Source organism: Pyrus communis, chromosome 2 (genome assembly GCF_963583255.1).
Source record: "Pyrus communis chromosome 2, drPyrComm1.1, whole genome shotgun sequence".
NCBI lineage: Eukaryota > Viridiplantae > Streptophyta > Magnoliopsida > Rosales > Rosaceae > Pyrus > Pyrus communis.
The window spans coordinates 5,591,466-5,616,250 of record NC_084804.1 but is presented as its reverse complement, the minus strand read 5'-3'; the positions used below and the strand labels follow the sequence as shown (position 1 = coordinate 5,616,250).

At 37.3% G+C, this 24,785-nt stretch overlaps 3 protein-coding genes across 5 annotated transcripts; 1 reads left to right on the top strand and 2 right to left on the bottom strand.

The window, feature by feature from the left end:
* Window positions 1-899: 899 nt before the first annotated feature.
* Window positions 900-13,924, top strand: LOC137724464 (187-kDa microtubule-associated protein AIR9-like). Of its 2 annotated transcripts, XM_068463204.1 has the most exons (39): window positions 900-1,136; window positions 1,323-1,401; window positions 1,622-2,483; window positions 2,652-2,723; window positions 2,881-2,946; window positions 3,092-3,163; window positions 3,250-3,315; window positions 3,447-3,509; window positions 3,604-3,669; window positions 3,907-4,006; window positions 4,212-4,313; window positions 4,753-4,985; window positions 5,079-5,193; window positions 5,338-5,458; window positions 5,990-6,165; window positions 6,342-6,477; window positions 6,659-6,759; window positions 6,868-6,915; window positions 7,183-7,367; window positions 7,467-7,584; window positions 7,935-8,062; window positions 8,332-8,500; window positions 8,778-8,896; window positions 9,139-9,307; window positions 9,446-9,530; window positions 9,643-9,716; window positions 9,793-9,912; window positions 10,094-10,289; window positions 10,380-10,501; window positions 10,856-11,063; window positions 11,249-11,322; window positions 11,475-11,613; window positions 11,877-12,058; window positions 12,257-12,412; window positions 12,491-12,622; window positions 12,740-12,798; window positions 12,904-12,936; window positions 13,037-13,168; window positions 13,395-13,924. In XM_068463204.1, exons 3-39 carry the CDS (start codon window positions 1,656-1,658, stop codon window positions 13,569-13,571), a joined length of 5,142 nt encoding a protein of 1,713 aa, XP_068319305.1. In that variant the 5' UTR covers window positions 900-1,136; window positions 1,323-1,401; window positions 1,622-1,655; the 3' UTR covers window positions 13,572-13,924. The 2 variants fall into 2 exon arrangements, with proteins under 2 accessions (XP_068319305.1, XP_068319307.1); XM_068463206.1 differs by lacking the exon at window positions 1,323-1,401.
* A 491-nt stretch (window positions 13,925-14,415) lies between these two features.
* LOC137722314 (cationic amino acid transporter 1-like) lies at window positions 14,416-16,218 on the bottom strand. Its single transcript, XM_068461285.1, has one exon. The coding sequence runs from the start codon at window positions 16,216-16,218 to the stop codon at window positions 14,416-14,418; it is 1,803 nt and encodes a 600-aa protein (XP_068317386.1).
* A 1,817-nt stretch (window positions 16,219-18,035) lies between these two features.
* LOC137725923 (cationic amino acid transporter 1-like) lies at window positions 18,036-22,694 on the bottom strand. 2 transcript variants are annotated; one of them, XM_068464763.1, is made up of 3 exons: window positions 22,606-22,694; window positions 22,029-22,443; window positions 18,036-19,618 (listed from the first exon to the last, which is right to left on the bottom strand). In XM_068464763.1, the coding sequence occupies exons 2-3, from the start codon at window positions 22,441-22,443 to the stop codon at window positions 18,189-18,191; spliced, it is 1,845 nt and encodes a 614-aa protein (XP_068320864.1). In that variant the 5' UTR covers window positions 22,606-22,694; the 3' UTR covers window positions 18,036-18,188. The 2 variants fall into 2 exon arrangements, with proteins under 2 accessions (XP_068320864.1, XP_068320865.1); XM_068464764.1 differs by having other exon boundaries at window positions 22,601-22,661.
* Window positions 22,695-24,785: the final 2,091 nt, after the last annotated feature.

Below are 24,785 nucleotides of genomic sequence, written 5' to 3'. Positions count from 1 at the left end.
CTCCGGATCTAAAGATCTGAGGCCACTAATTAATCCATTGAGGTCATTAAAATTTGATAATAGTTACAATTATTAGAACTTTCAGAGAGGTTCCTTATTTGTAACCATTGAATCAAATTTCAATGGTCTGAATGCATTGATTAATGTGCTCAAATCCCTTGGATCTGAAACTAAAAGAACATATATACATAAAAATACATGTATATATATTTATGCCATATGGTAAATTTGAATCACATACTAAACAAAAATTAGTTTGAATTCACCGAATGACAATATAACTATTTATGCGGCTATACTGTCATTAGAACAATTCCAATTATAAAGTCAGTCCAAATTCATCGAATGACAATACAACTATCTATGTAGCCGTATTGTCTTCGGACAATTCCAATTAAATAAAATCAGTCCAAATTCACCGAATGATAGTACAAATATTTATGTGACTCTTGAACCATTCGAATTAAATAGACAAAGATTAAAAGAGAATATAAACAATGTTGGACCGAAAAAAGAAAAAAAAAAATAAAGATGAGAATGTTTGTGCTTATGATTTTTAGGAAAATTAATGAAAATGATTTGAAAATTTTGAGTTTTAATGATAAGGACAAAATAAAGGGTAAAGTGAATAATATTATGATTGATTTTTTAATATAAAAATATAATTTTTTGTTAAAGTAAATAGTACCAAGATTTTTTTTTGTTAAATTTCTTTATAAAATTTTGTCACTTTTCTTCTTTTCACTTTTTCTTCTTTTGTCACGGTCACACATGGGACATGGGGAATGGGATTCCACTTCCATGGCACGCTGCACAGTGTTTCAAATCCTAATTTTTTCCGCCATTTCTTTTAACATTTGCAAATTTTATATGGAACCCAGCTTTTTTCAGACATATTTTAATCCCCACATGGCTATGCCCATAGCTTTTCCAATTTCTTAGCTCACCAAACAGCACAGTCTCTCACTCACTCTCTCGCTCACTCTCTCACTCTCTCACTCCATTACTTTTGTGCTTTTCTTTTTGGTGCCTTCCAAGCCTCCTTTGACCATCTTCTGCCTAATAATCAAACCCTAGAAATGCCTTACAGTTTCCGTTTCAGTTCTGTAACCCCGCAGATCTGACACATTGTCCAGGTAATTGTTTATTTAATTATCCTTATCTCTTTCTTTGTTTATTTTGTCTTTTTTTTTTTTTTTTTGTGTGTTTGAATTTGTCCTTTTGAGTTCAAATTTGTTGTTTTTTTTTTTTTTTTTTTTTTCTCAAAAGGGTTTGGCTTAAATCGAACTGGGTTTTGCTAAATTGTCTGCATTTTGTGGTAGATCCAAGTATGGTCCTTTGTTTACAAGGACAGAGGTTTTGGTCCTGAAAAAGCTTCAATCTTTATCAAGTTCTTGACTTGTAAGTACCTCCTGCTTTTATTTTATGAATTGGGTTTTCAATTTTGTTCACATGGAGTTTAGTTGAATTGAGGTGAGGAATGAAGTTGAAGTTTTTAGCTTTGTTGAGTAAAGGGTGTGAATTTTTACAAAACTGCACTTTTTCCTTTCTGTTTCCTCTGCATTTTCTTGGAAACCAAACATAAACTGACTCGGTTTTTTTCACTGTTGGTGGAATGTAGCTTTTGTTTTTGGACGCATTTGTGGTGAACCAAAATGGAGGACAATTTAGTGGTGGGGGGCGAAGAGACGGTTGAAAAGGCCCCAATTTCGGAGAAACATGCCTCTGTTCGTTCATCAGAAACTGCAAAAGGAGTTACCAAAACTGTGAAAACCGGCAATGTAGTGACATCAAGGGTCTCGGTTCCAACTGTTAGAAAGAAAGTAGACCCCAAAAGTGGTGTGGATCCTAGTTCAAGGGCTACCAAGTCTAGTGCAAATGGGTCTACCCGAAGTTTGAATTCAGTCCCGATAAGGCGAAACAGCACTGGAGGTTTGCCGCAGAAGCCATCAGTCTCCACCGCAAGACAGCAAAACAATGCCACTACGACTGCAGTAAAAAAGACTCTGGACCCTGTCAGGCGGTCCCTCCCAGAGCTTAGAAGGAGTTCATTGCCTTCAGCTGCTACCACTAAATCTTTGACTAGAATCAGTGTTTCAGAAGTTAGAAAGTCGGTTTCAGGATCGCCATTGGACCGGAGTCTGAATAAATCATCCGGGTCAAATGTGAGTGTAACTAAACAAGAGACTGTCAGGAAGCCTGCTGTCAAACCTGCATTGTCTACTTCATCTTCCTCTTCACAAAGGGCGACTTCCTCATTGGATAGTAGTGCTAGCAGTGGAGTCAGGAAGTCGGTCCCAAAGCTTTCTTCCCCATCAGCTCGAACACCTACAGTTACTAGTGGGCTGAAAACCGGTTCTTTGTCCTCTGCTCTTGATAGAAGTTCTAGTTTATCTGGGCGTAGGAAAACTGCAACTCCTCAAAGCCGGGATTCTCGGTTCATTGTCCTTCCACAAGTGGAAGTCAAAGCCAGTGATGATCTGGTAAGCATCATTCCTGTTCAATCTCTCAAACGCTTACTTTGTTTGATTTGCATCTGTCTTTGTCATGCTATTGGACATGACTACTGATGAAATATTATCATATCATTGGTAACAGTCCTTCCCTTCTGTATGTATTTATTTTCTACCTTGCATTACTTTTTGTGCCAGAGGTTAGATCTTAGGGGTCACAGAGTTCGCAGCCTCAAGGCTAGTGGGTTGAACTTGTCACCAAATTTAGAGGTAAACTGATTTTCTTTTTATATGAATAGCTGTCTATTTAAGTGAGTTTTGCCATCTACCTAACTAGATACCTTGTCAATTATTGTGTCAGTTTCCATAAACGTTTTTCTTTGTAAATGATTGTAGTTGTTCCTTTAAATAACACTCCTTTTGGCAGTTCGTTTATCTCAGAGACAATCTCTTGTCTACATTGGAGGGAGTGGAAATACTGGCACGAGTAAAGGTTGGTTAATCTGAAAATTTTAAGCAATCTACTAAATTGCCAAGTCAACTATTTATTATTATGCACACGAGAAGCATGAAAACCATCTATGAAGATTTGAAACTAAATAGCTTAGTAATTATTGATAGTACTTCCTTATTTCCAGGTTCTTGATTTGAGTTTCAATGATTTCAAAGGGCCTGGATTTGAACCTCTTGAAACTTGCAAAGTCTTACAGGTTTGTGTTCCATATGTGCATATCTTCATCTTTAGGTAGTTTGTAGATATCCATGTAATAGGGTTCTTATATTTTGATCTGTGCAGCAACTTTATCTTGCCGGAAACCAACTCACGTCACTTGCAAGCCTTCCTCAGCTCCCTAATTTGGAGGTCAAGATTCATGAATAGTTTTCTGTTGCTGATGTGCTATGGCAGTTTGCAATTTGTTGTAACCTCCTGAATTGGTCCCTAGTGGTAAAAATTTGTATTTATCTAACTTTTGTTTCTTTTTCCTTGTATAGTTTCTCTCTGTTGCTCAAAATAAATTGAAGTCTCTTACAATGGCAAGCCAACCTAGACTACAGGTTTGTTGTTGTTTAGGAGCTTCGAACTTGTTGCTTCTTCCCCCCACTCCCAGTGTTTGAACCAAATGCTTACTTTTTCAATAATTTCAAACAGGTATTAGCTGCCAGCAAGAACAAAATTTCAACTCTGAAAGGTTTCCCCTATTTACCAGTCCTTGAGGTTAGTTTCAAAATATGTAGGCATCTGCCTTCAAGTTGTCTTGTGTTGGTCTTTATCTTTATCACTGTAGCTGAACATCTGGCACATTTAAATTCATAAATTCATGGAAACTGGCTGTTGGGATTGAATTTACATCTCACATGTCCATGTAAAGGATTTATGCATCTCTTAATAACTTAATTCATCTGACCGGGGTTGTAAACTCACATAATTGTACTTTCTTGTTTCATGCCACAGCATTTACGAGTGGAGGAAAATCCCATACTTAAAATGCCTCACCTGGAAGCAGCTTCCATTTTGCTTGTTGGTACTACATTAAAAAAGTTCAATGACAGAGGTATCTTGTAGAATGATTGTGATTTGGTTTCTACATCAGTTGCCATGTTCTCCTGTTTCCTGCTCTTATATTTCTTCTTCCCTCCACCCCCCCCCCCCCCCCCCCCCCCCCCTTCTCTCTCTCTCTCTCTTTCTCTCTCTGTGTGTCCATCTCACTAGTTTTTACAATAGCGTGTCCTTACAGGCTTTTTTGAAAATTTTGCCAGATCTTTCCCGAGAAGAGCTTACAATTGCAAAGCGCTATCCGGCACACACCTCTTTGTGCATTAGAGATGGTTGGGAGTTTTGCCGTCCAGACCATGCTGCAGGTGTGTAGTTTGATTTCTTTCATTCTTTTAGGTTGCAAATTCAGTTCTTGTGAAATCTGGTGCAGAGCTTATGTTTGGTTTTGAAAGGACAAGTCACCGTTGGAACTTGGAAGTAAAGGGATTGAATGGATAACTTACTGTCTTTCATGATTCCTTTTGGATATACAAGTTGCTTTTGGTAAAAGGACTGCAAATCTGTTGGTTTATCATGCATTATGTATTATCTAATAGTAGAGTATTCAAATGCATCAACAAAGTTCGTGATGAGCTATTATTATATGCCCTTGAATGAACTTATAAAATTTATATGTATATGTCTATGGATCTATGTGTTTAGGGATACGCTTGCTGCTGTCAGAATATTTTAGGATGGTTAACCCTGTTTTACAGTTGTAGTTGATAGCCTAGTTAAACTTATGAAATTATGTTTCTTGAACAGACTCTACTTTTCGTTTTCTTGTTGAGCAATGGAAGGATCATTTGCCTCCCGGCTTCCTGGTCAAGGAGGCCTCTGTTGAGAAACCATTTGAAGAAGATACTTGTCGCTGCCAGTTCACTTTTGTACAAGAGAACACTTTGGCAGCTGATCCTCAATTAATCTTGAAATACCAATGGTTTGTAGGAGAAAGAACTCCTTCGAATTTCACCATTATTCCTGATGCCACCGGAGAGGTAACTGATTCTTTCAGTAAGTCCAATGTTTTGTACTTTTGGGCTGCAATTGATTCTTCATGCAATCTAATTTTGAGCTGATGATGAACATAGGTCTACTGGCCTAAGCATGAAGATATTGGTAGAATTTTAAAAGTGGAGTGTACTCCTGTATTAGGAGAAACAGAGTACCCTTCTATTTTTGCTATATCTTCTCCAGTTAAACGAGGTAAATGCGAATGGAATAATTTGACAATATCTTTCTATGTTAAAATTTCTTCTGGAAGCATAACTTTGCTTATTGGGATAGTTTTTATATGGTGCAAGTAATTTTTGTCATGCTACTGATTATCTTACTTCCTCACTTGCAAAGGAAGTGGAATCCCAAAGGTTGTGAATCTTGATGTTCGTGGAAATCTAGTGGAGGGAAATATTGTTAGAGGTCATGCAAAGGTTGCGTGGTGTGGTGGCACTCCAGGGAAAGGTGTTTCTAGGTGAGATTACCTATTTAAACGATTTACTTACATGTTATACGTTGACAATTCTCGATGTTTTGTGCTTGATATACATTGTTGTCCATTCCAAAATAACTTAAGATTGGGTATGGTGATAGTCTAACACGGTAATAAAGCTCTAGTTTCAAGATGTTGGTGGTCCAAACCTCTGATCCTCCACCCACCAGTGATTTTATTAGCTTTTAATAGCGCAGGAGTGGGTTGCACACATATGTTTCTCTTTTTATCTCCCATGTACTGGTTGAGGTTTCAAAACAAGGATGTTGAAGCTTTGATTTGCATAGTTGGCCTATTCCTTTGCTTAAGCTTTTGGCGTACAATGGTAGCCTAGCATATATCTACACATATTATTTACGTGTGTATGTTTCTTACAAGCTAAGGTACCAGATATATGCTTGTCTCCACATTTGTATGTAATGTACCAGATATATGTACATGTATATGCTTTATTCTCTTTCCTTTTGGTACAGAAAAATCATATAATGCACATACATGTTTCACATTTTTCAGTTGGTTGAGGAGAAAATGGAATAGCAGTCCTGTGGTTATTGCGGGAGCTGAAGATGAGGAGTACAAATTGACCATAGATGATGTTGACTCCAGTTTGGTTTTCATGTATACACCAGTGACAGAAGAAGGTGCGAAAGGAGAACCTCATTATGAATACACCGATTTTGTAAAATCAGGTATGTAAGCCTTCCAACTTTTGTGAAGTTCTTGTCTATAACTTTTGTGGTATGACTATGTTAATTGTTAAGTATACGATTTTTAGGGCTTTTTTCTCTCTTTTACTCACTGCATTTCTTTTTTGGCCTAGAAGATTATGATTAGGGTATTAATTGCTCATGTTTCATGGTCGCAGCCCCTCCATCAGTCAATAATGTACACATTGTTGGAGATGTTGTTGAAGGCAGTACTATCAGAGGAGTTGGTGATTACTTTGGAGGAAGAGAGGGTCCCAGCAAGTTTGAATGGTTATGTGAGGATAAAGACACTGGGTTAGTATGCTCATATCTTGCGATGCTCCAATGGAAAGTCTTTAGTTATTGTATTTCTTCATGTGGAAGTTCCTCATAGTTTTGTTCCCTTGATCTTTTTTGAATTTTGGCTTTTTTTGGTTGAAATTTTGCATACTTGAGCCTCCCTCCAATTATTTTCTTTAATGGCTTTTCTTGTCAGAGACCTTGTTTTGGTATCAATGGGTACACCTGAGTATACTTTGACCAAGGAAGATGTTGGCCATCGCTTGGCTTTTGTGTATATACCCATCAATTTGGAAGGTTAATACGTTGAACTTTCCTTGGGAACATTTTATAGATAGTAACAGTGTTGCTTACTAATGGGTTGTCATTTAAAATTGTGTTGGTGTTTTTTTTTTATTTTTCCAGGTCAAGAAGGGGAATCTGTTTCGATAAGGTCCCATGTTGTGAAGCCAGGTATGTTGAATAATGTCAATACTCTTGAAGCTTGATTCGGTTTACTTTTCTAAGGGGAAAAAAAAACGTTCTTTAAATTGATGTCATTTTCCTTGTGGAAGTCTTGTGGTTGTTTATTTTTTTAAATTTTGTTTATTGAGCATATCTGTTGTGATGATTATGGTTGGAATTTTAACCTGTTCTATGCTTCTGTTTGGTTTTATGATGTTGGCATGTTGTCACCGACTTCCTCTTGTTTTCCTCTTTTTTTGCTCTGTCAAATTCCAGCGCCTCCAAAGGTAATAGATTTGAAGATAGTTGGTGATCTAAGGGAGAACAGTAAGGTTACTGCAACTGGTACTGTCACTGGAGGAACTGAAGGGTCTAGCAGAGTACAGTGGTTTAAAACAAGTTCGTCTACTTTGGATGGTGAGAAAGGTCTTGAATCTTTAAGCACATCTAAGATTGCAAAGGTATGCGATCTCATATTATTTGAATGTACGAATTCAGAAATCCTAATTGAAGGCTTTCATTTATGTGATGCAAATTGGATTGATCGTACCTTTGTTCAGGCTTTTCGCGTACCCTTAGGAGCTGTTGGCTATTACATTGTTGTAAAATTTACTCCTATGACTCCAGATGGTGAATCTGGTGAACCAGCATATGCTATATCAGATAGAGCAGTTGAGAGTAAGTAAATCTACTTTATACATGTTTTTGTGTATTTAAAGTATTTGAAATGCAGGCCACTATACAGTAATATCAGCCTATTACAAGTATTTTGCCATCACTGATATAGGAGTGGTGGAAGGTGTATCCTTCCCTCTTATGGTGTTTCACCATCGTGATGGAAACTGAGACAATTATTTTAATATATTCCCAAAAATTTTGGTGGACTTCTATATGCATTTTTTTAAATACTTTAAAAACTCAACCGTTGATTTCCAACGGCTAGATTTGAAGCTTCCATCTATTGAATGTCCCATTCTTGATGCATAATTGAGGTTGTGTATAGCTGACTGTTGTCCCGTTTCTTGCAGCTTTGCCTCCAAGCCTAAATTTCTTATCAATTACTGGTGATTACACCGAAGGTGGAATGTTGACGGCATCATATGGTTACATTGGTGGTCATGAAGGAAAAAGTATCTATAGTTGGTATCTTCACGAGGTATATGCACCTTTATCAAATTTTTGCAAGTCATGAATTAATGCTTGATCTATTGGAGGTCTAACACCTATCTTACATATTTTAAACTGATTTATTTACCGAAAATAAGATAATATTCAATTTTATACTGGGTTGTATTAGGTTTCTTATGCCATGATAATTAGTCTCTAGGGTCCACCCATGATCCCTTGATTTAGTGCTGTGCAGAATACTAGCTAATGTAAAGAGGACCAATGCTTATAGTTACTTGTTTACCTCGTAATTGACAGGTTGAAACGGACTCCGGATCTCTAATACCTGAGGTCACATGGCTTCTTCAGTATCGTATTGCAAAAGATGCAATTGGTAAATTCATTTCATTCAAATGCACCCCTGTGCGTGACGATGGGATTGTGGGTGAGCTAAGAACATGCATGGGCCAGGAACGTGTTCGCCCTGGTAATTTTGTTCTCTCGTTTCTTGATATTTATTGTGCCGATTATTTGCATGTTTGTTTTTGCAAAGTGGACAAAAAAACATAGTACATTGATCTTCAGTTGGTCTCAATTGAATATCGATTGTGCCGATCAAGCATATGCTATAATTATTGTGCCGATCAAGCATATGCTATAATTTTCATTGTGGACTTGTGCAAACTATGATGGATAGCTCTGCATGCTGACTTATATATTTTGTGCTTGAATCATTCTTATAAAGCATGCTGTTTCATAATCAGGGAACCCTAGATTGCTTTCTCTACAAATCGTTGGGAATGCCACTGAGGGAACTGCACTTAGTGTAGAAAAGAAATATTGGGGCGGTGAAGAGGGGAATTCAGTTTTCTACTGGTTCCGGGTAATTTCATTTTAACTTTCTGCTGTTTGTAAGATATCATCTGTTCTCAACTTGCAAAATGCTGGTTAATTACACGAGCATTCCTAGTTTACTAGAAATTTACATTTTATAATATCAGAAAGTCATAATTCCTTGAAAAACCACTTTAGTTATGACCTTGATTGCTTTGATTGCTTTTCTTTAGAAATAGAAAATTGTCAACTGGTACAACATTTGATTAAAGAAATGTGATGCATTGGCAGACTAATTCAGATGGAACACAAACCGAAATCAGGGGTGCAACAACTGCTTCATACACACTCTCAATTGATGATATTGGCTTCTTTGTCTCAGTATCTTGTGAGCCTGTCAGAAGTGACTGGGCCCGTGGTCCTACTGTTCTATCCGAACAAATTGGACCTGTAATACCTGGTAATGAGTTAATTTCTTGTAATCTTTATTCATAATGGTACGATTCTATTGAAGATTTCTAGTTTTTTTCCCCTTTTGCATTTTGGCTTGTGTACTGGGTTATCACTAAACCATTATGAATTTGTACTCGGAGTGCAGGGCCCCCAACTTGTCGGTCTTTGGAGTTTCTTGGTTCAATGATAGAAGGGCAACGTCTGAGCTTTACTGCTTCTTATAGTGGAGGGTCAGACTTACTTTTATTCTTATTATATTATTATTTTCTTTTCCTTTTAGATAAACCTGGAACTTTAGTGTTGTGACTGTTCACACAATGGAAGTCCTTGTTTGTAATTCAGGGAGAAAGGAGATTGCTCGCACGAATGGTTTAGAGTTAAACGTAATGGTGTCAAGGAGAAGTTGAGTACTCAGGGTGAGTTCTAATTAGATGAGACAGATTTCACATTCATGTGAAATTACAAATTTAATGGTATTTTTTCTCTTGGCAGATTTTGTGGATTTGACTCTTGATGATGTGGGTACATGTGTTGAACTTGTTTACACTCCCATGCGCAAAGATGGGATGAGAGGAAATCCTAAGAGCATACAATCTGATGTGATTGCTCCTGGTTAGTTAATTTATTTTGAAGAGTTCTGCAAATTTTTCTTTGTAGTTTGGAAGGTCATATGCTAAAGTTGTTTAGGATTAGGGTTGATGTATCTCATTCTGTCCATTTCTTCCGTTTTCATATCCATTTAATAAATTCTAATTTGAACTTGACCAATTCAATTTATTGCTTTTTGCAACAGCGGATCCAGTAGGACTGGAGCTTGTTATTTCCGATTGCTGTGAGAATGAGAATTTATTCCCCAAAAAAACATATTTTGGTGGAGAAGAAGGTGTTGGGGAATATATTTGGTACAGAACAAAGAATAAGCTGCATGGATCTGCATTGCAGGACGTATATAGTGCATGTGAAGATTTGGTTATTTGTGGTAAAACATTGTAAGTTCTGATACTAAGGTGGTTTCTAATGTTTTGAAGTCTGTATTTTCATTTTTGAAAAGATGTCTGTATGGTTTGCAAATGTGGCAGAACATACACACCAGTACTTGAAGATGTGGGGGCATATTTGGCCTTACATTGGGTCCCCACTCGTTCTGATGGCAAATGTGGACATGCACTAGTTGCCATTTGCAACTTTCCAGTTGCACCTGGTACAAACTTCTTCATTTTCATGCTCATAAGTTCATTTTCTTTCTTGTCAATGTCATTCACATGAGGACATATCGTTAAGGCTACTTCATTTTTTCTGATTGGAAACTGGTATACACAGTACACTTCCAAATTTCATACATTTCATTTGGTGTTCGATTTTTGAGGAAGTTGTGTACTTGAGCAACTGTTTCAGTTCATTTTAGCCAAGACCAATTTTATAGCTAATTGATAGTTCCATGTCCTGTATCTGCTATATGATCTTACTGATCTTTGGTCTGAGTCATACAAAGGCATTCATATATCCATTTCTTTTAGATCTTGTTCGTTGACTGTTTGGTGAATTAATGTTGCAGCTCTTCCTGTGGTTTCTAATGTTCGTGTGAAGGAGTTGTCACAAAGCGTTTATTCTGGAGAAGGAGAGTATTTTGGTGGATACGAAGGATTGAGCCTTTTTAGCTGGTATAGAGAAACTAATGAAGGAACTATTGTTCTTATTAATGGAGCCAACACTAACACTTATGAAGTCACTGATGCAGACTACAACTGCCGTCTATTGTTTGGGTAAAAGTTTTGTCTGGCTATTTAACTTTTCCTACATCTAACAAACTTGCATGTAAATCTATTCCTTGTAAACCCAATAATTGCTTTCTCGTAAATTATATGTAGTCTTGTGGATGAATATGTAGAGAATTTAGAGATGTATATTCTAATAAACTTTTCCATATGCTTCCATATGCATCTCATAGATACACACCAGTTCGTTCAGATTCGGTGGTTGGAGAACTGAAGTTGTCTGAGCCAACTGATATTATTCTTCCAGGTAGAAATTCATCATATCAACACTTCTGGCCTTTGATATATTTGATGGACTTGCATTTTCTTCGGTCTGGTAGAAAGCAGTAAAAACGCTGTGTTATTATCTTACATGGTAAAGCTTAAATAAAATTTTAATTTCAATTTGGATCCCTCCAGAGCTTCCAAGACTAGAGATGCTTGCTCTCACGGGAAAGGCAATCGAAGGTGGTGTTCTTACAGTTGTTCAAGTGATCCCAGAGAGTGAGACTCAACAGATTGTTTGGAGCAAGTACAAGAAAGATGTCACATATCAATGGTATAATGTTATATTTTAGTAATCTACGGCATGATTCCATTCAAATGGGAATTTAACTTTTTATTACAGCTGGGTCCTAGTTTCATGTAACATTTTGTTCTGATAAGCAGATGACTATTTGGCATGCAGCGATTTCTAATGTTGTATAACTTTGAAGTCTGGAGATGCATTCAATTTGTTGAAATTTTCTTGGATTTTTTGTCTCAAGTTTGTTAGCTTGTACTATTTCATTTTGTTCATTACATGACAGAGGGATGCTGCAGGTATTTTTTTTCAAAAGAGGGAGATGAGAAAACCTTCGAATTATTACCTGCACAGAAATCTTGCTCCTACAAGATGCGTCTAGAAGATGTTGGGCGCTGTCTAAAATGCGAATGCGTTGTGACTGATGTCTTTGGAAGATCAACTGAGCCTGTGTATGCTGAAACCGGACCCATATTACCAGGTATTCCCATTCGAACACTTAGGCCTCGGGTTTGTTGATTTTCTTGGGTTCCTAAAGCTTGTAAACTGGACATCAATAAGAAATGATTTCAAGCCAATGTACTGACGAGTTGAAATGCAAAACTGTTGGAAGTTGCCCCGGACTCCATATCTGCCCCTAATTTTTATTTAATCATATATTACTTCTGTTTATCTGTAGGAATCCCTAGAATAGATAAGCTGGAGATTGAAGGGAGGGGCTTCCACACCAACTTATATGCCGTACGTGGAATTTATAGTGGAGGGAAGGAAGGAAAAAGTAGAATCCAGTGGCTCAGATCAATGGTTGGCAGTCCTGATCTTATCTCTATACCAGGTATTGGAATTTTCTTGATAACATTATCATAGATTTATCTTTTCACTGGGCAATATTAAATGAAAATTTTCCTTGCAGGGGAGGTAGGGCGAATGTACAAGTCTAATGTTGACGACGTAGGGTACAGGCTTGTTGCCATTTACACTCCAGTAAGAGAGGATGGAGTGGAGGGGCAACCTGTTTCTGCATCAACGGAGCCGATTGCAGTTGGTAATTAAGAATCCCATCCCTCACCCTTTTTTTTCCGGTTTCCTTTTGGATCTATCTCTTATTACTTTTAAGTTATAATACATTGCGATTTTAAAACTGGCATTGATTTTCGTGCAGAACCTGATGTTCTTAAAGAAGTGAAGCAGAAGCTTGATCTTGGAACTGTGAAATTTGAGGTTATGGAAATTCTGAAACTCTTAATATTGTCTTCTGCGTGTAGTAAATCGTATAGTATTTGTTGCGAAAACCATTTCTAACCACGTTTCACTTGTTCGGTACAGACATTGTGTGACAAGGACCAATCTACGAAAAAGGTTGTCATTTGATATTGTCTGCATACAATCGTAACTAATCTGTTCCCCATTAGAAATGATTTAAAGTTTTGAGTATTTTTTTCCGTTGTTCTTATCGCAGGCTCCTGCAGTGGGAAGTCTTGAGAGAAGAATCCTCGAAGTCAACAGAAAGAGAGTCAAGGTGGTAAAGCCCGGTTCTAAGACTTCCTTCCCAACCACTGAAATTCGTGGAAGTTACGCGCCTCCCTTTCATGTAAGTCCATATGCATGCTTCTAATCGAGCTTTCTTTTCCAGTTGTCCGATGTTTGCAATGTTCAACAGATCGAAGAAGGTTCAAATTTAGCGTGGTTATGTTGTCGATCTAAAGCCTAACCTGCATAATTCAGCCATATGGCTGGATTTCCCTTCGTGTTTCTTCCTGGTTTTGAGTTGCATTTCTATGTACTACAAACTTAAAAAAGGTAGAGAATTTTCGCAGGTGGAGCTGTTCCGAAACGACCAACACCGTCTGAAAATCGTCGTGGACGGCGAGAATAATGTCGACTTGATGGTGCAGTCAAGGCACCTTCGGGATGTAACTGTGCTGGTGATCAGAGGGCTTGCTCAGAGATTCAACAGCACATCACTCAATACCCTCCTCAAGATAGAGGCTTAAATAATCTATGTAATTGGTAATTAAGGTGATTATTATTAATACTGTTATTAATGATATTAAAATTAAAATTAAAATTATTTATTATTTTTCTGTGTACGGTAGTGAGAAAGAAAAGGTGTGCAGTGGTCAAGAATTGTATGTAAATTACAACATTGAGGAAACTGTTGGAATTATTATATTAGTTAATGATTAAATTATTTGTTCAAGAAGCATTAACAATTGCATTTTCTAAAAGAAATTATTACTCACTGTTATTGATCGGTTTTGCAAAAATTCTACAGAAATCGTCATAAAACTTACTGTGGAACTTTAGCAGCCACGTAAGATTCTTAAAATTCATAGCTGGTGTGTTGCTGCATTGACGGAACGGAAAGTAATAATACTGATGTACCGTAGTGCGGGTTTGATTTTTCATCGATGTTCTTGTTCTTATTCTTTTTAACTCATTAACGCTATTGTTTGTTAGAAAAAAAAAAATCTTAAAATTCATGTTAAGACTTTGTAAAAATCCCATATTTTGGGAAAAACTAGTTTTCTTTTATTGATTTTGCTTCCTTTTGAGCTTAAAAATTAGATTAAAATATAGTTATGTCCTCGGTAAGATCCGTTCCAAATTGCATGAATTTTTCTTGTGCACGCAAAAATCTTGCGAAAATTCAACAGTTGCATTTCTTACTTTGTAAATTGATTGTTTCAGCAAATTTTGCTTACTTTTTTCAGACCTAGAAGTGCATATTTAGAGCGCATATAGAACTTGTATCCTGAATTAAATAGGTAAAAAAATAAAAATAGTGAATTGAATTTAAGACTTGTACAGAGATGCTGAAAGAAGAGACTCAGATTTTCAGTTAAATTCAATGATTCTGCTAGTCCCAGCCTCCATGTTAGCATCAACTGCTCCTCTTTCAAGCTCCCTAGCTGCGTCGTACGAAGCGTGCAGCACCACGAACAAATAGTACACGAGCAAAATCAACGTCCAAACGCCGAATCTTATGTACGATGCACCATCGATGGATCCCATGATGAAGATGTTGATGGCAATGCTGGCTGATGGTAACCAAGGGACTAATGGCACCCCCCAAAGTTTAGGTTTCTTTGCTTGTTTGAGAGTCAATTGTAGGCCTAATGTGGCAACAAACCAAATTGTGACTGTCACAGTGCAGGCAATCCAACCGTTGTCGCTAACTGCCCAAAAAATAGAAGAACCAACTGATGATCCTACGATCAGTACCAAGAACACAACGAGTTTGTTTCTGTCGGGAGTTGAGGTTTCACCAGAAGCGTAGTATCGCCTTACAATAAGTGCTAGGGCAACAAGTGTAAAGATAAACAGGGTTGATATTGAGAGAAGGTTTGTCAGCACATCAAGGCTTGTGAAGAATGCAACAAGGGAGTTTAGAACCGTCATAAAAACCGTGGCATTCACAGGCGTACCAGTTTTCGGATGGATGGACGCCAGGAATGGAGGTGCCATGTGGGTGCGTCCAATGTGAGTGAAATAACGAGCTTGGGCAAGAAGGTTGGCAAGCAGGACGGTTGTCATGCCTTTAAGTGCTCCGAGTGCAACAATGTACTTGGCCCAATTCATACCCGCGGCTTGGAATGCAACGGTGAATGATGCATCAGGATCAATTTGGCTGTATGGCTGCATCAGGCACAATGTGGCTGCAAGAAGGCAATAAGTTGTTATGATAGTCAACATTGAGCCAATCAGCCCAATTGGGATATCTCTGCCAGGGTTTTTCGTCTCCTCCCCCAACGTTGCTACACCGTCAAATCCCACGTATGCAAAGAAGAGAACAGCTGAAGCTTTCAAGATTCCGTGGATACCAAATGGTGCAAAGTTTTTAGTGAAATTAGTAGGGTTAACCTTAGTCATGCCGGCGACAAAGATGAAAATCAAGACCACCAGATGGGTGATAGACATAACCGAATTGAATCTAGACGAAGCCTTCATGCTCAAGGCAGCACCAAAACAAACCAAAATGGAGATAAAAACCGCGATTGGGTCTAAATGGTTGAAGTTATCGGCAAGGGATGATGCAGTGATGCGAAAATCGTTGGGGCTGTGGTTGCACAACGTAGCAAAGTACGAGGTCCATGACCTTGCCACACTAGCTCCTGAAATTATATACTCAAAGAGGAGGTTTCCGGCAGCAATATAAGCCACAAAATCACCAAGCTCCACCCTAAGATAAGAAAATGAGCCTCCCGCCACAGGGAGTTCCACTGCAAACTCAGTGTAGCACAAAACTGATAGCATTGCTGAAACGCCGGATATGAAGTAAGAGATTACTATAGCAGGGCCAGCATGATTTCTTGCTTCCTGACCTGTGAGAACAAAAATCCCTGACCCCATGACCGCTCCAATGCCGAACCAAATGAGATCCCACCAGTTTAGGGTTTTCTTCATCTGATTCTGACTACGTGCACGAATTTCTTCGACCTCCTGGTGGTCGAGGGACCGCGCAAGAAGCCGGTCTTTGAGTCTTGTTTTCGTGCTGGACAGTGCATGAACATAGTTTCCCCAGCTCTTGAATGACTCCTCCGGCAAGAAATCATCTTTGCTGCATATGCAACTTCTTCTCTTGATCACAATGCCTTGTGCACCACCATCACCACCACCTCTACTGACGACGGTCACCATTTGTCTTCCGGCTTCCCTAAAATCGAACGGATTTACAAGTTTCGACAAAAAAATTTGTGAGAATATAACTGGAACAATGTTGCCTTTCAACCAAGAAATGGAAAATCTTGATGCAGGGATTATTATTATTATTATTATTTTTTTTTTTGAAGTAAATAAAAAGTCTAAAACATTGGTACCAAATTATTCGGTGCTAGGGTTACTTCTCACCATATAAATAAAGATCTTTGGGAGAAGATCGGATCCTCAGATAACAGATCAGATTTTTTAACTGCTAAAATAGAACCAGTCAACTTAATTAACAAAATTCAATCCTCATCAAACGTTTAGCCAAAACGAAAAATAAAATATTTTATATTTTTTCACTCATCATGTATAAAAATGTTATTATTCTTAAGAAATGGCATCGGCAAAAACTCTACTATGCTTTCGACAAAAAATAAAGAAAAAGAAAATTCTACAATGCTTCGGTGTACAACATGTACCGCAGTAATGAAGGGTTGTATGAACGGTTAAGTATCTAATAGTCAAGGATCTTGATGCATATTAAAAAAATTAATATATTCAAAATTCATAGCATAATTCAAAACCAGATTTGTGAAAATAAGCATAACTGTTAGTTTATGATATGTGACTACATCAGCAAAGAACATTACAATTTACACTAATAACTTTAAATTGGAACCAGCAAAAGTTAAAAACGTACCCTTTTGGAAGCTTGTATTTCTATACAAAGAAATACTAGGAGAAGATTCAAACACACGACTTCGAGTGCAGAACTTCAAACAGAGGAAAAACGCTCTTACCTACTTAAGCTACTAGCCCTTGCAGATTTGAAGAGTATTTTAGATGAGAGAAGGCAAACCCAGAAATTTAACATAAAAACAGAAATAAAAAAACAAAAAGTATGGGCACAGAGAGAATGGAGGCTAGCTAGGGATTGGTTGTACTACATTTACTTGTATTACCATATTTGTATTGGTCAGTGGACCGAGTTCAATTTCAATACCAACGCCGAAATGGGGAAAAGAAAGGCCATATGTAATGCATCTGAATATCTTCTATCACAAGAAGGAGAAATTTTTAGTGTACCGGAAACACGGCCTGATACACTAAGTGTTATAATAAAAGTGGTTGAAATTTTTTTTTTAGGTATTCAACCATTTATATTATGACACTTGGTGTACCAGACTGTGTTGCCTACATATGTGACACACTGAAAAATTACTCCACAAGAAGGGTTCAGTATTTAATGGTCCATTAAATTAAATAATACTCTCCCATTAAACTTGGTATGATAGTTATTTACTTCGTAACAAAATCTTACTACTAATCAGTGTTGTATAAGGACTAAAACACTTCGGACACACTAAACTCATCTAAATTATGAAGAGGAGAATTCGAACACAAACAACCCTCTACATATTTTGTTGATGGGAATGCCATTGTGAACATGGCCATTCTCAACTGTGCGAGAATGTTTGGGTGCATTGTATGACTACAATGACCTCCCCAATCCCATCATAAACTTTGGCTGATTAGAGTTAAATTGTCTACGTATCCTCTTGAAAATAAATAAACCCCTCTAAGTACTTGTAAGAAAAAAAAGTTAATTGAGAAAGAAAGTTGTGGTGATAACAATAAAAGTACTACTTCTAAACGTATTTATAGACAACATTTAATTATAAATCACATCTCTAAAAGCAAGCTGATAACAAAAGTGAAAAGGATCCTCGTCGGATCCTTTTTTTGGGATCCCGTGATCGTGGTCGTTCATTGTACGGTCAGTTTTCGATAAGTACTATTTATATTTAATGTTAAATTTTAAATTTCAAATAATTTTTGTCCGCATGATAAACAGTCACGATCACGGGATCTTGGGATCCCCTTTTCCAAACTAAACAGCACTAATCACACACAAAAACAATTAAATCTTCACACAATCACAGAGACACGCAACAAACCCTTGCTTAACTAGCAGGAGTTTCAGAGGCATTGCTACCATTTCCGCCGTCTAAGCCGGCGTCCCTCGTGGCCACCCTTGCAGCTTCAACCTTCCTCAACTCATTGTTTCTGCCGCCCTCCAGCCTCTTCGCTTCTGAGTCCTTTACCGTGTCATAAGACGCGTGCAATCCGAAGATGAAGTAGTAAACCAAGATGATCAGAGTCCACACTCCAAACCTTATGAATGAGGCGTGATCGATTGACCCGAGCAGGAAAATGTTGATGGCAATTGAAAGAGATGGCAACCATGGCACCAGTGGCACTCCCCAGAGCTTCGGACTCCTTGCTTGGGGGACAAGTAACCAAATCCCTAAAGTACCCAAGAACCAAAGCGGCGCGGTTACCACGTAGGCAATCCAATCATCTGTTCTGCTCCAATAGACAGAGGTGGCAATTGAAGAGCTAATTATGGTGAAAAGGCAGGCAATGAACTTGTTCCTGTTGGCCTGAGTTGTGACGCCGCTGACATAGTAGCGGCGAACAAGGAGAGCGATGGCAACAAGGCTGAAGATGAACAGAGTGGAAATGGAGACAAGGTTGGCCAGAACATCGAGGCTCGTGAAGAAGGCAATGACTGCGGTGGCTGCGAGTAAGGTGACCGTGGCATTGACAGGAGTGCCGGTTTTGCAATCAACTTGTGCAAACCATGGTGGCACCATGTGGGTTCGGGCAATGTGAGTGAGGTACCTAGCCTGTCCAACTGCCCCGCCAAGCAGCGCGCTTGTCATGCCTTCCAATGCGCCCGCTGCCACAATGTACTTGGCCCATCCCATCCCAACAGCTTCAAACGCAACCGGAAATGCAGCTTGTTCGTCGATTTGGTTATACGGCTGCATAAGGCCTAATGTCAGTGCAAGCAAGCAATAGAGCACTGTAATAATCACCATTGAGCCGACAAGACCAATTGGGATGTCCTTTGCGGGATTCTTGGTCTCCTCCGCCATGGTTGAAACAGCATCAAATCCAACGTACGCGAAGAACACAACAGCCGACGCTTGGAACACGCCGCGCGGGCCAAAAGGGGCGAAATCGATGTAGTTTTTGGTATCAGCTTTGGTGAGGCCGGCGATGATGATGAAGACAATGACAATTATATGGAAAATCGAGGCAATGTAGTTGAGACGAGAAGAGCCCTTTATGCTGAGGACTGCGAGGCAGCAGATGCCGATAAGGACAGCGACAGCAATGGGATCGAGGTACTTGTAGTCCTCTGGGAAACCGTGGGCTATGATGCGGAAATCATTGGTGTCGCTGCGATTGCAGAGGGTGGTGAAGTAGGATGTCCAGGAACGAGCAACGGCTGCGCCACTTATGACGTACTCGAGGAGGATGTTGCCTGCTGCAATGAAGGCCACGAAGTCCCCAAGCTCCACCCTTAGGTAGGCAAATGAGCCACCTGAAAAATCAAATTCAATCTAATTATATTAGGAGGGAACCTAATTAAGTTCTTACTTAATGTTGTGAGACTTGTCGACACAAACCAACAAATTACTACTTTAATTACTTTGGAATATTATATTAGACATATCAAAATATGATCAATAGCTAAGAATTCGAACTTGAGATGTTGATACTTTTAGCCAACTAAGTTGCAACGAGTTTCTTTCTAATTGTTATTTCTTAACCATCAATTAAATGAAAAAAAAAATGCCATGGTAATGCTTGATTTTATTTTATTATTATTATTTTGAACAAAAACAATGCTTGAATTGAATGCATGTGTTAAGTTAATATATCCAAATTTTGAAATAAAACAATTTGTTAGTAGCTAATCAACCGGATAATACTAGAATTAAGTATAAATATTGAATACATTAAAATAAATAAATAAATAAAAAAGCCTAAAATCTTGGATAGGTGGTGGGACAGAGTTGAAGAGATATGCATGGAGGTCTAGCAATTAGCAAAAACTTGAGAATTGACGTCAAACTGTGAGGTGACAGAGAGTTCATAAAGAGTTTCATTTCGAAAGAGTCCTCTTAGCATTTCTTAATTTTGTAAATCACATGATGTAGTTGTTGATAATTGAATTATTACTTAAGTGTTGATTAACGTGTTTATTTCATATTAATGACACGTCACATAATTTACAAATTTAATCTAAAAATTTATTCTTGCATTACTCAAACGGGAAATCCGGGAGAAACGATGAAAAATCAATCTAGCAAGTAGCAAAAGCATGAGGCCAAGCAAGCGAACGTAATCTCCCCGCCAGATTTCCACCAGTCACCATCTAAACAACTCCTCCACGGTTCCACCTCCATGATTCCATATTGATTTAGACTTTTTGATACATGTTACTAAAAAAAAAAAATATATATATATATATATATATATATTAACAAATGATATTATTTATCGTAACGGGGCAGAGGAAGTTGGATACGCTTTATAGTTGACTAGCAATAATGTGGATCAAATTCGCCTTTAGCGAAAATCGAACCTAATTACTAAAAATATCTTTAAATATTCAGAAGGATTCCTTAATGTAATTATTTGATAATTTTATATTTTGCATCTTCACTTCACCTAAAATAATTCCTAGTAATTAAAGTTGTACAAAACCTCAAGTCATATAAACCAGGAAATAAGTCAATTGTAAAATATTAATCAAAGGTAAGTTCATGATTTAATTAATCAAAGGCATGTTTATGAAATAATTCAATTGGAAAATATTAATCAAGGCATGTTTATGAAATAATTCAATTGGAAAATATTAATCAAAGGCATGTTTAGCTCTTTATTTCATCAAAACAAAATACATGTTTTCTAAATAAAAGATTTAGTTATGTGGGGGCAGATTCTTTGTTATTGTAAGTACCCTCAGTCATATCCTAACAATAATATACTAAACTTTACGCACACAATGTAAGAACACACTTTTAAAATGAACCTTTATTGGCACTCGTCGAGGTAAAGTAAATAAGAAAGAAAATAGTGGAATATGAATTATTTTTTCTAACCCGATTCACAATCCTTTCAAGAAATCTATATTTAAAGATAACACAAAAGGTGAACAGTATTTTTGGTACCCTCGTTTTGTGTTCACCAAGCTTCAACAAAAATACCCCCAAGACAAAAAGCTTGAAAGGTATTCCAAAATGATCCATCAAATAAGGTAAAGGTATTTTTGTCATTTTAATAGTGTTTTTTTTAATAATTATTTTTTGGGTACAATTTTTTTTATTTAATAATTAGTACCTCATAATAAGTTAACAATAATGTGATTCAATTTCTCTATTTTTAAACATGTTCAAAACATATTAAGAGGCGTGTAATGCTAGTTATAAAAAAAAGATTTTTTACACGTGAATAATAATGTGATTAAATAAGTTGTAAAATGATTGTTTTTTTTTTTAACAAATGATATTATCTGCACAAAAGGGAGGGGTTGGGCCTAGCCTCACAATATGTTAGCAATAATGTGATACAATTAGTTGTTTATTAAATATTATTTTTTCTATTTTTAATATAAATTCTATAGATACCAATTTTATTATATAAATTCTGCTTTTTAAACCGTTTATGGTTGAAACAAGACGATAATATGCAGGCAAAGGTTAATTTTAAAAGGAAAATTAATGAAAAGTCCAAAAAAATTTCTCTTTTAATGAAAAACCTTTTTTAAAGGTATAGTGAATAGTACCTGGGAAATGTATAAATGTGGTTTTTCGTTAAAAATGAATAGTACCGGAAGTGTTTTGTTAAACCTCCTAATTTAAAAAAAAAAAAAAAATATATATATATATATATATAACAATAATATTTAAGAAATGCTCGAATATTTAGTAAGTGTGTTGCCGTACCTGCAACAGGAATCTCGACGGCGAACTCGGTGTAACAGAAAACAGAGAGCATAGCGGAGACGCCCGAGACGAGGTACGACAGCACGACGGCGGCGCCTGCGTGCCTTTTCGCCTCCAGTCCTGTGAGCACGAATATTCCGGCGCCGATGACAACGCCGATTCCGAACCAGATGAGGTCCCACCAGTTGAGCTTCTTCTTCATCTCGTGATGACTCCGCGCCTTCACCTCCACCAGCTCCGTGTTGTCCGCCGACCGGGAAAGGACGCGATCCACGAACCGGCACGGTGTCTTCTTCAGCGCATTGACGTAATTGCCCCAGCTCTGGAACGACTCCTCGGGAAGAAAATCGTCCTTTCGGTACGTGCAGCCTCTCCGCCGTATTCCCTCATCGTCTCCTCCGCCGCCCGCTCCCATCTGTAAAAATTCAAACTCAAAAATTTCAGAAAAATCGAATTATCAGAGAAAATAAATAAATAAAATCACAATATGATCCAGAGATACTAAATTCAGTCCCTTAATTAGTTTCTGTTTGGCTGCCAAGAAAGATTAGGAAAATGATTAGATCCGTAACCGTACGTCTGAATTTGGCTTCTATATTATTCTAGAGAGAGAGTGAGCTTCCGTTTTTCTCCGATGACCGGCGGAGAGAGAGAGAGAGAGAGAGAGAGAGACGCGGGAAAGCTCGTTCAGTTGAGCAAGCAGTTATATAGGCTCACTTGGTTTACCGCTCATTAGTCATTACTCATGTGTTTAGAGCTGTTACACTGTGACACTCGTCAACGACGGAATCTGAACCGTTGATTTTTGTGAGTTAGAGATTCACTCCATTATCTGTTTTTAGTACCATACTACAAACGATTTCCAACCGTTAGATTCATCTCAGGCTTCATCGGCGGTCACTTGTTATTTGAGACGATTGTGAGCTGTTGGCTTGGTGAATCTCCGGCTGAGATTCTCTTTATTTATGTGCTTATGAGTAATTGAGGTTATGTTTTTAAGGCGGTTGTAAGCCGTTTGTTTAGTAAAATTTTAAGTAAGATTCAATTATTTATATGCTCGTGAATAATTGATGTTAATATTTTCTACTTCAAACACAATGAAATTAAATGTATAATATAATTGGAAGCAATTTTTTATTTTTTTTAACAAACGATATTATCTACACTAAATGGTTGGAGAAGTGGGTTAAACCTCACAATGAGTTAGCAATATTGTGGTTCAAATTCGTCTTTGGGAGAATCGAATCTAAAACCTCTCATTTACAACTGAAAAAGAATACAATTAGATCGTAATCTTAAGTGACTGCAACTTTGCTTGTTTGTCTAATAGATTCTTTTTTTTGTTTTTGGAAGTTTGGTTTTATTTGGAATTATTTCACATGGAAAATTTTTAAAATATTTAATTTGATATTTGATATTTTTCAAATAATTGCATAGAGAGTGATGCAGACAGATGGGGAAGTTACTTTGGACAAGATTCAGTAGTTTTTTAAAACGATGTCCTAATCGGACGGCTGTGATGCTACTCCTAAAAAAAGGACTTCTTACAGTTGTCGTCATGCGGATAGTGATTAGTGAGAACCCCACAATTTTTTTTCATTAAATGACGGATTTTGTTAGGTTAGCCACTAACAGAATTCGAACTCACTCCGTCATGCAAGTGTTTAACATCTTTTCACCATTATGATAAAGGGTCATTTGCAGTGAGAATCCTCATGATGAGTCGATTTCATATTATATATTTTACCCTATTCTTAGTATGTTTTGGTAATTATTTTGGTAGAATTATGATGCTTTGCTTTATATTTTCAACATATATAGGACTTTCGACTTTCTCTGGAGCAAAATGTGATCAAACAGACAAATTTTGGAGTGATTCAAATTGGAGGACGTTCGTGAGTTCTTTAGCTTGTTCATGTCAAAATTTCAGCTTTTCTACCAATCGATTATTTTCTGGCGATGAAATAAAGTAGTAGTATGCGATGCTGGAAAGTGACGTTTTTGGGGCTTAATTGCGATTTTAGAGCCCAATATGACCATTGTCGGGTTCATGGACTAGAGAAGTGTTCAAAATATTTCAAGCTTTAAATCCAGCTATCTTGGGCCTATTTTGGAGCATATATGGGTCCAAAATGTGACTGTGCAGATTTTGGGCATTAGTAGTCAATTTATGATTATGTAGTTTATTTTAATTTATTTGATTTCCTAGGAGGATTGAATTATAGCAGTATAAATAAGACAATATGTCCAGGCCTAGTTCTTCTTCTCTATGTGAAATTTGAGAGAGGAGTTTGGGCAAAGTTTAGAGATTTTCAGATTTTTACATTCAAGATGTTTTCGATCTTTTTCTATTTCAATAAAAATTCCTTTGATTTTAATTATAAATATGCGTAACTAATCTATTTTGTTAGGGTGAGGCCACAAGCCTTAGTAAGAATAGGTAGTTTATTTTCAATTTTCTTATGATAATATGCATGCAGATTTTGAATTATTAATCACCGGTTTAAACTATCTAAGTGTCTTGATGATTCGTGACCATTAGGATGTTTAAAAAAGTAAGATTCGTGACCATTAGGATGTTTAGAAAAGTAATTTGATGCAATTTTGGTCGGAGGTCAGTCCCTGAAATTGACAAAGGTTTCTTGTGGTTAATACGTGCAAGTTCACTTAGGATGAATACCACGCCTTAAGGGTTGCATTGTTTTTTAGAGGGTTTTCACAAAACTTAATGAGTCATGCATGTTTAGATTTGATCTG